Below are 10,408 nucleotides of genomic sequence, written 5' to 3' on the forward strand. Positions count from 1 at the left end.
AGGTGTCATAAGATATTTTGTTTAAAAACCTTATAGGCTTTTATACTTGTCGTATCCCTTACCGGGAGTGTGGGATGTCGTCTTAACATCCTCCCAGGATTTATAACAAGTTTTTAAAAAATGTATTTTATTATAACATTATATTATATATTAAGTATATATACAATAAATAAATAAACAGTAAAATAAATATTATTACTTTTGTTACATTTTTCTTCTGTTTGGAGCTTGGAAAAGTATGGAGGACTTTTAGAGCTTCGTGCTGATAACGTGTTGTGAAAAAGTAAAAATTTACGGTAAAAAGTAAAAATCTCAAACTCTCAAAATTATCACACTACACACTTTATAATATTTTTCTCTCAACTCAATTGTCTCAAATCTTTACAAATGAAGACCTATTTATAGGATTTCTTTACAAATAATCCAAAAATAAATTTCATCATTATATACATCATCACACACTAATTTTCAATATTCAACACCTAATTTTATATAATTTTCAACATTCAACATTATAATTTTCAACACAAATATTTTTCATATTTTCAAGGAATGAAACATTTCGCTATTTTATCGTTTGATTGAATAAATTTGCATGTTCTTTTAGTCAGAACCTTTAACATCAGGTACATGATGATGAGCTCCCACCAAAGTAGACTCACGTGAGTAACAATTAAAAGTTTAGCCACTCTTCAAAAACACTGTGTAATCGTCTGCGACTCTCGTTTTGTTCCTGTTATGCTAATCATTCACAATTATATTTTCATAAGTTACGGTTTGGAATTCATTGTCACCTCCCAGGGACGGGATTGATCGACACCGACGTTGATCTCAAATTTACATTCGAAAACAACAAGTCTCAAAAGTACAAAATTCAGAAACCATTCTTTTTATTCATAATACTGAATAATTCATTGTCTGATACAAACTTGAATAACTAATGTTTTACAGCGAAATGTAAAATCAGACATAACAATATTTTAACAGATACAGCGGGAAACATAATTTAGAACTGAACAATAACAATCTTCTTCACCAGCCCCAGAATTGATTCTGCTCTTCTTCTTCTAACAATTCTTCCTCGTTCTTATCTGAGATGGGTTTGGTGAGTGAGTCATATGGTCTTCACTCAGTAAGCGGGGGCGGGAATAACTCCCAGTTTTTCAAAACCATTTTTAACAGAAACAACAATACACATAATATACAGAAACTCTTACTTTCAGAACAGGAATCACAGGTTTCAGAACAGAAATCAGAACTAAAAATTAAACAAGCAAGCACTGTGCACGTTCGTGAATTTCATGGCTAAACTGATAACAGTCTCCTATGTTCTCTCCTCTAAGGGGTGAGGCCAGAAATCAGAAATCAGGAATCAGAAATGTTTCAGAATATATATTCTTACCATTAGTTCACTAGGTTTCAGTGCTTCAAAAATCAGTGATCAAAAATACATATACTTTGCTTCAAAAACAGGAATTATCAAACTGATTTCAAGATATTTATACATAAGCCCACTTACAGTAATTTGCTAGGAGTTTCGGTTGAAGTTTAAAATTTGCTTTCTCTCGCTACTGGATTTTACTTGCTCAGAAAAGACACTCGCTTAGCTCGAATTTCAATTGATAACTCAAGTTTTGTGTGACACCAATTCAGAGATTTGAAGGTGTTATTAATAGGCAAAAATCTGACTGTTAGCCTCTCAATTAATGGCCATAATCTGTCATTAACAGTCTTTATTTCATGTTAAATATTTCAGTTACAAGTCTTAAGCAGAATCAGTAGCTGCTGCTGGAATCTCGCGCTACTGAACTCTTCTGCTGCTGGATTCTATCTGCTGAAAAATATCAACTTCTGAGATATTAGTTGTTGCTGAAATTGCTAACTTCTGCTGAACTTTTTGCATTGCTGCTGAATATTACTAGCTACTGCAAAAATGTTAGTTACTGCTGGAAATTCGGGTTCTCACATTCATAATATCACCCCGTTATTTAAATTTGGTTGATAAAACTCTCGAGACCAATACGTGAAAGTTGGATCATTATGGACTAAGATCGTGTTTTGTGGAATAAGGAAGCTTCCTCAAAGAAAAAGTCCACACACACACACACACATATATATATATACATACTTTTGAAACAAGAAAGAAAAACTTTTAGTTAACTTGTGCAATGTTTAAGTGAGTTTTTATAAACTTTTGGTAGGTTCTAACCGGTTCAGTTTATGTTATATTTAGATGTGTCATACCAGATATGATTTGATATAAAAATATCAATTGATATTCTGAATTCAAATAAAAATATTGTGTCATACATGGTGCGGTACTAATCGGACTGTTCTAGCGTTACATAGCACGAATTTGGTAGTATTTATTTTCTTGAAATTTTGAAAATTTAAAACAATTTAAATAGGTGCTAAAATCCGAAATTTTTGGTAAAAATAAGAATTTCGAAGGATTAATAATGGTTATATCAGCGAAAATACGATTTTTATTTTTATAAAAGAATAATAACTAAAAAGGGAACACCTTTATAACCATCATTCTAACAATTAAGATTAAAAATGACTAAACCGGATTAACCGTGAAATGCAATTGGAAACACACTAATTTAATAAAAAAACAAAAAAATTTCAAAGTAATTTCTGACCATATAAATCAGTTGAATATATTAAAAAAATTGAGTTTTTTTTTAAAAAAAGTTTTAGTACAATATATCAGGAGCAAAATATCACATCACGTGTTCAAGTTGGTGAAATAGATAAATATAATGTGATCACGAATTTGTTTCTCATTATCAACAATTTTTTGGTCAAGTTTTTCACAAGTATAATACAATTTACTCAATTAACGTGATTTGTAAGTTATTACGTCACACTTCAAATGTCTACCATATCACAAAAAAAAACATATAGGAATATAGATATCTTAATAAAATAATAAATCTATTAATTGATTGGAAATAATTTCGCACATCCAATTTTATAATGTTTAACGATTGACCTAACGCTTGTTTGGCGTTTTTTTTTTAAAATCGCTTTTAAAAAAATCAATCAATAATAAGAAAACAATTGGATAAAGTGTACCACTAGGTGAGCGAGTGATGGGCACGCGCACTCGCAACGTTAAAAAGGACAGGTATGATCAGCGGGGAAGGCACTCCAGTATTTTCGAGTTCTCCCGCTTCTCTCTCTCGAGCTCCTCCTCCCACTCTTTCAATGGAGGTCCAACCCCACGCGCTCCCCACTTTCGATAGCATTCCTGCCTTCTCCTTCAGAGACTATTCCGAATTCCGGATCTCTGATATATCCTCCGAGGTTCCGGGGCTGCAGGAATCGATGGCGGAGGATGGTGTGGAATGGGAGGGCACGGATGCTCCGGGCAGATGTCCCCGGAGCGCGGCTATGAAAGTTCAGAAGGTCTACCGGAGCTATCGTACTCGGCGCATGTTGGCTGATTCTGCCGTTGTTGCAGAAGAGCTATGGTGAGCTTGCCTTTTTGGTGATCAACGATGAATTCATTTCGCCAGTGCATTAAATGTTCTTTGTCTACATATACACGTACACATGTGACGTGTGGTTTATTATTTTTTACTCATACTCTGTCGGCAAAGTTTTGATTAATTTAACTTCCGTTACATGATGAATCTGAAGGTGGCAAGCGATCGATTTTGCGCGATTAAATCACAGTACAATCTCGTTTTTCAACTTCCTGAAGCCGGAGAGTGCAGTGTTACGGTGGAATCGCATCAGTTTAAATGCTTCCAGGGTTTGAACGTCATTATTTCTTTTTTTTTTTAAATATATATATTAAATATAAGAGTGGTTATTTTGAAGAAAGAGACATGAGAGCAAAATATATTAAATAATATGGGGACAGGTAGGCAAAGGTTTGTCCAAAGATGAAAAGGCACAAAAGTTGGCCTTTCAGCACTGGATAGAAGCTGTGAGTGTTTTGATTTTTTCTCCAGTCTTTTGGACTATTTTATTCGCGGTCCTTCAGATTTTTGCTTGGCCGTTTTATGACAATAATGGTATGATTTTTTGCAAACCTGTTTCGTTTTGTTTCTGTGTAGATTGATCCTAGGCATCGATATGGTCATAGCTTACACATTTACTACGACGAGTGGTGTAAAAGTAATGCTGGTCAGCCCTTCTTCTACTGGTGAGTAGAAGATCTGATTTTTTTTTTGTTGTCTTTATTGTTAGTTTGATTGTAATACTTTTTTGCTTGAATCAATGGCCTGAAATTGCCACTATCGTAGTGCTCCACTTAAAGGTGGTCAAACAGGATAGCTCGGTGTAATTCTTGCGGTACAGGAGAAAGTGAAGAAAACAAAGTCTATGTTGTAAATTAGAAGACGAAGATGCCAGATTACGATCTAAATATCATCATGCAATTGTTAATGATTTGAAAAGTTTTACTTAATTAATGATAATATATGTGTTGAGAGGATTGGTGACTTTTCTGTTGTTTTTCGGTTCATGGATTTCTGATCTTCTGCGGGTTTGAAACTTTAAAGCTAGACGTATGAAACTCAGATGCATCATTTTTATTTGATTAGATGGTGTCTAATTTAAAGGCAGGTTGAGATCCCAGCACTCTTTGTTTATGCAGGTTGGATCTTGGAGATGGCAAAGAGGTCGATCTTAAAGAGTTACCTAGATCAAAGCTTCGCCAGCAATGTATCAAATATCTTGGACCAGTACGTGACCAAAATTTTGATTAGTTTGTATTGAGAAAATTGTTTTCTTTTAAGATTTTATTTTCCCCCATTTTGCAGAAGCTCGAACAATCATACTGTAGATAGATAAAATTACGACCGTGAACACAATTTAGCCATGCAATTATAGTAAATTGTGTCTTGACTTAATTTGCAAATCTGAGTCAATCCAAGAAATAGTACCATTAACCTCTTATATGTTTGCTTTGGCCAGCAAGAGAGAGAACACTATGAATATGTAGTTGTTGACGGTAAACTATTGCAAAAACTCAGCAAGAAACCTCTTGATACAAACGAAGGATCACCTGGGTCAAAATGGATCTTTGTCGTGGGCACCACCAAGAGACTCTACGCTGGAGAGGTAATGCCAGGTTATCAAAGTAGAAATACAGATATGATGTTTTTTCTTATCCTCCATTTCTTATAAGTTATGTTTCGTTCTCGTATTTGACTTGGCTCCAGAAAAAGAAAGGATCGTTCCATCATTCCAGCTTTCTTGCTGGAGGTGCTACTCTAGCTGCTGGAAGGCTCGTGGCAGAGGATGGAGTACTTAAGGTACTATATGAGATATTGTTATCCAATTGTTTGCGTTGAGTTTGCCGGCAGTTGTGTCATTTGACATGATTTTACATCCAAATGCACCTCTCTAAAAGTTTCACGTGTGTTCCTGTAAAGATTAAACAGAAATCAACTTGCATTCTTATGATGTTCCAATACTGTCAGACAAATACTACTATACATGATTTTATCAACAATTCAAGACGTTATGCAACTGATAAATTCGTTTGATTCATCTCTCCCTTCGTTTTTGTAATCTGATTTATCACTATGCAAACTTAATGCAAATAAACATACCGCTCGAAGTTTGTTCTCTGTCAGGGAAGGCACACGCAACCTAAACACTTGAAGTCAATCTTCTGCTATTTCTTAATTATACACATCACTCTGACTCGTTACACACAGTAAAATGTGTATCTAAGCAATTTCAAGTGCGAGTACAAGCTGTACATTTCTAAATTTTATTTATTGTCCCACTGAAGGAAGATTTTGTTCAATGAGTTCGACCTAACACAATCACTTTTCATGCTCTTCAGTGTATCTCACCTTATAGTGGACACTATAAACCAACTGATGAGAGCCTTGATTGCTTTTTATCCTTTCTCGGGCAAAATGGAGTCGATCTGGAAGAAGTTGAGGTATGTCACTACATTTGCCCTGACTTACCAGTTACCATTCACTTAACCTAGGTCAGAACACATCTCTTTAACTAGCCCTATGAAGAGATACATTCTCTATTTTTTGGATGAACCTAAGCAATCAATGACGACATTGTTGGAACAAAAACTATTTGTTCTTATATATTGGAGGCAAGATGCATCCATAAATTGCTTCAGATTTCGCATAATTACGTTGATGCAACTAGAACACGGTCTACCCCTGTTTCACCATGGAGGCTTCTCTACCTCATGCAGTCTCTCACTTCAATATACCTTTCTGAATAATAATTGTTCCACTTCTCATTCCGCTTTGAGTTTTTCACCTTATATTCTTGCCCCATGTTCTCTTTTATCAGATACGGAAGGCAAATGAAGACTATGAATATGCTGATTACAGTAAAATGACAAAAGACGGGGCGGTGTCTGAAGTTTCTCAACCATCAGAATCAGTTCCATCTGATATTCCAATTGAAGAGAACAACCTGTCTCCCGAAACAGCCAAACCTTCTAGTCCTGAAGTTAGAACCGAGTACAAGAGGACACTCTCCGGTGGTCTCCAGAGTCCCAAAGCTGACGTTCCAAAGATGGCAATTCTTCAAAGGATCAACTCCAAGAATGCCGCGAAGTCATATCAATTGGGCCATCAGCTACCGATCAAATGGTCAACTGGAGCCGGCCCCCGAATCGGTTGTGTTGCTGATTATCCTGTGGAGTTGAGGTTACAGGCGTTGGAACTTACTAACCTGTCTCCGCGAACATGCTCTTCACTGCCAACCCCAAAAAGGATTGGTGCTCTGCTTTCACCTTCTGCACGTATTGATTCTCAATAATGACGACACGACGAGCTTTTTGGATTTGAACCTGTAATTTCAGCTCGCCGTCCTTCGCTGCAACGTTCTGTAACATTATGTAGTGTTCATAAAATTCTGCCATTGTTGATATTGACTTCAATATCGTAGTTTACTCAAATGGGCAATTGTTGCGGCACACTACGTTTACGGACAATGAACTTTTAAATGCCTCGCATCTATGACATCTTCAGCTTTTAGATGTGTGTGTGATAATTCAATATAGTATCAGAGCCGGGATTTTAAAAAAAAGTTCTTTTTTTTTTCCTGATATTTACTTATTTGGTTGATTATTTAACAATATCATTTCCCATATGTTTAATATCGATACTACTTTACAAAAATGTCTTTAATGGTAATTGATACTACTTCACAAAAGAGCCCTTTTGATAACATGACTATTGATCATACTACAAAAATTCAGCAAAATAGAAGCGAAAAATGCATGAAAGCGTAAAAAAGTTTCCAAAAATCAATATTGTTGCCTACTAGTATATATTTTAAAAACACAAAATGAAAGAACACTAATTACATGCAAAAAAATTATAACAACGCATTCGCTACAAAAATAAAGTGTGAAAATTAACAAAGTGCTAATTATATGTCGCCCTGTAAACAAGAATCGGGGTTCTAACATTATGTTTAGAATCACTCCACTTCAATGATCCAGACAGGTACCATATCTTCTTATTCAGGAATCTTCCCCTCAAACTCACTTTGAACGACTTCTTCTCATTAGTTTCATCGAACGTCAAAATGTCTGGAGTGACTCTGATCGAAAGACCCTTTGGCGACTCAACTTGGGCCTTGTACACTGTTTTACTATCTCCAACATGAGTCACTGTTCGATAAAACACAGCTGAAATGTCTGTCTGATTTTTGTTGAGCTGCATATGCATCGAAGGGTAGTTGAGCCCGTCGTCTCCTTTTGCTCGTCGGACGTTTGAACAATTGTACTTCTTGTTTCCTGTTATTAGTGCAATGGCTGAGGTATTGTACCCCTCTTTGCAGAGGAAAATGATGTAGGCTTCCGTATCGATGTCGTAAATCAGGCCGGGATGTAATGCTGCCCTTGGATTAATCTGCCCCGAGCCCGAGGATAATGCGGCCCCCAGTGGCGTTCCCTTCATTTCTTTTGCTGCAGAAGTAAGTTCACATATCAGCACAAGGAGGAGAAAAATAATATTGTAAATCTTGATGTGTTTGTGTTGTGTGAAATTGGATTGAAATGTTTAGATATGCAACAGAGATGCTCTTCAAAGATTTGAATTGTGCATCAGCTAGATATGTTTCGGTGCAACGAAAGTTTTGCTAGTCTACAAAATGAAAGCTTACCGGTAGTCATTAGAGCAGACTTGATGGCGGCGGGCGACCACTTTGGGCGAAAAGATTTGACATAGGCTGCAGCACCCGAAACATGAGGGCAAGCCATTGAAGTTCCGGATATTATGTTGAATTTTACAACTCTCTTATCACCCTTATCTCCGGTCATTGTGTTGAATTTTGTGTATGCGGCTAAAATGTCGATTCCAGGAGCAGCGATATCAGGCTACACGTAAAAATCACATGTAACACAACATACCTGAAGCAAAAACAGAACCAGAAATTATCAATCCTTCCTACCTTGAGTATGTGTGAACTGATCTCTTGGGGTCCTCTAGATGAAAACGAAGCTATAAATGGTGCGGTTGTTTTGGCTGTTCTTGATTTGTATATAACACCGTGAGGCGATCTATCACACGAAGATGATGCAAAGATAAAATAAAGTATAATCTCAACTGTTAAAATACAATGTATATGCATGCACTCACCTTGATGAGTTTATGTATTTATCAATCTTTAGGCCATCCTCAATACTGACATAACTCACTGGATTGTCGTTAAAGAACATCGTGTCTTCAAACACATCATTAGACATGATGGTGCCTATGGCGCCTAATGCGTCAACCATAATATTACCCCCAGCTCCCTGGCAATACACGATCTTTCCTTTCACTTTACTCTCGAGTAACGTCTCATAATCGCAAGCACTGCCACAGAAGAAGAAAAATTATATGGTGAAAACAACAGATATGCATATTCTTTTACTTTATAGACATAAAATCAAGATTCAGTCGGTGTAAAGACACCTGGCATTTCCAATCACAGCCGAACTAGTATTTCGCGCACGGGCTCCATTTATTAAAGGGTACAAAACCTTTTTAGGAGAAAATGTATTAAGCGACGTCCCCTGTCAAGAAACAACAGAAAAAGCAGTTTCGTAGATGTTACGATTCGAGTAAATAAAAAAAGGGAAAAGATTAACAACTGACATACAGAAAACTTGTCTCCGTTTCCCAACTTGACATCTGTGACAAACTTCCTATCTATGGAGCTAGCAGCCACTGTAAAGACCCACGGAGCTACATTTTGGACCGTCCATAAATAAGGCCCTGAGTTTCCTCCCGCACAGACAGTCAGAATCCCCTTTTTCGAGGCATGGAATGCTCCGATGCCTATAGAATCATCCAAGTAATTCAGGGTTATTCCCCCTAAGGATACTGATATGATATCCACTCCATCAGCAATTGCTACATCATATGCTGCTAGAATGTCCATGTCATTGCAGCCTGCTTCCCAACACACTTTATAAATTGCTAGTCGGGCAGATGGCACCCCACCTCGTGCCGTGCCTTCTGCTATGCCATATAAACTTGCGCGTTTCACTGATATGCCGGCTGCAGTCGAGGCTGTGTGAGTTCCATGGCCGTCCGTGTCCAATGGAGTTGTTTCATTTGGAAGAACTATGTTTGCAAGATCGAAGGCCTGTGCGCCAATGAGTTTGCTGCCATATTGTCAGAACAAGATCAACTCATAAATATATAACTAACAAACTGATGGAATGTTTGGGGAACAAAGATGACTAAACTCTTTTATGTGGATGGCTACACAGCTTATTATCGCTTGGCCCAGTATAATTTAAATGACATAAAGTAAACTGTCACTAGCAGCTAGAGCTTTAGGTAGTCAACAAGAATTCAGTCACCAGTTCGATTCATATAAGGTACAAGTTGAGAGAACAAATGTTAGCATGACGACTAGCTTTTATTCCTTCGGATGAACCTACCAAACAAGTTGAACATGAACTCCTAATTTGATTTGGTGGGGGAAAAGTAAGCATTAATAAATCCGCGTCCGAATGCGCGATGACACCAAATAGGTCAATATTCCTCCCTATTATTATAACCAAATCTTTGAAAATTATACTCACTTGTTGCAACCAGTGAAGTTAACACCTTTGACACATTTCCCCTTCCATTTAGAAGGGGGAGGCCCAAACCCCTTATCATTGAAACTTGGGGAATCTGGCCAAAGTCCTGAAACAAGAAAGAAATCAATATTACATAATTAATTAAATGGAAATTTTGAGCAAAAGCCAAATTCCACCAACCTGTATCAAGAAGACCTACTATGATATCGCTCTCACATTGATGCTTTCTCATCACATTCTCTGGCATTCCAAGAAAATCCCATGATCTTGTTGTCAGCAGCTTCCGCACCTTGTTCTGAAATACCGAAACAACGCCTTGTTTCTCTGTGAAAGCAGACAAGCAATAAGAACAAATCCAGGGATTCAGTTTATAAG

At 36.9% G+C, this 10,408-nt stretch overlaps 2 protein-coding genes across 2 annotated transcripts; one reads left to right on the forward strand and one right to left on the reverse strand.

Moving 5' to 3' along the window:
* The first annotated feature begins 3,109 nt into the window (after positions 1–3,109).
* Positions 3,110–6,985, forward strand: LOC140970284 (IQ domain-containing protein IQM3-like). The gene is made up of 9 exons (XM_073431937.1): positions 3,110–3,479; positions 3,649–3,763; positions 3,875–3,940; positions 4,071–4,159; positions 4,613–4,700; positions 4,933–5,079; positions 5,181–5,273; positions 5,813–5,914; positions 6,292–6,985. Exons 1-9 carry the CDS (start codon positions 3,136–3,138, stop codon positions 6,763–6,765), a joined length of 1,518 nt encoding a protein of 505 aa, XP_073288038.1. The 5' UTR covers positions 3,110–3,135; the 3' UTR covers positions 6,766–6,985.
* Positions 6,986–7,255: 270 nt separating this feature from the next.
* On the reverse strand, positions 7,256–10,376 carry LOC140970285 (subtilisin-like protease SBT4.15; the record flags this gene model as incomplete). Its single annotated transcript, XM_073431938.1, has 8 exons — positions 7,256–7,921; positions 8,119–8,332; positions 8,407–8,515; positions 8,595–8,813; positions 8,913–9,013; positions 9,100–9,607; positions 10,034–10,139; positions 10,214–10,376. Coding segments are annotated over 8 exons (1,965 nt in total), but the record flags the coding sequence as incomplete, so codon positions are not given.
* Between the last annotated feature and the right edge of the window lie 32 nt (positions 10,377–10,408).

The sequence above is a fragment of the Primulina huaijiensis genome, unplaced genomic scaffold (assembly GCF_012295235.1).
Source record: "Primulina huaijiensis isolate GDHJ02 unplaced genomic scaffold, ASM1229523v2 scaffold5325, whole genome shotgun sequence".
Lineage (NCBI taxonomy): Eukaryota > Viridiplantae > Streptophyta > Magnoliopsida > Lamiales > Gesneriaceae > Primulina > Primulina huaijiensis.

Excerpts from the sequence above, each read along its gene's own strand:
- LOC140970284 (XM_073431937.1), top strand. The coding sequence starts at position 3,136 with ATGATCAGCGGGGAAGGCACTCCAGTATTTTCGAGTTCTCCCGCTTCT. Across the intron at positions 3,764-3,874 it reads TCAGTTTAAATGCTTCCAGG|GTAGGCAAAGGTTTGTCCAA; the intron begins GTTTGAACGTCA and ends ATATGGGGACAG. Across the intron at positions 5,274-5,812 it reads CAGAGGATGGAGTACTTAAG|TGTATCTCACCTTATAGTGG; the intron begins GTACTATATGAG and ends CATGCTCTTCAG.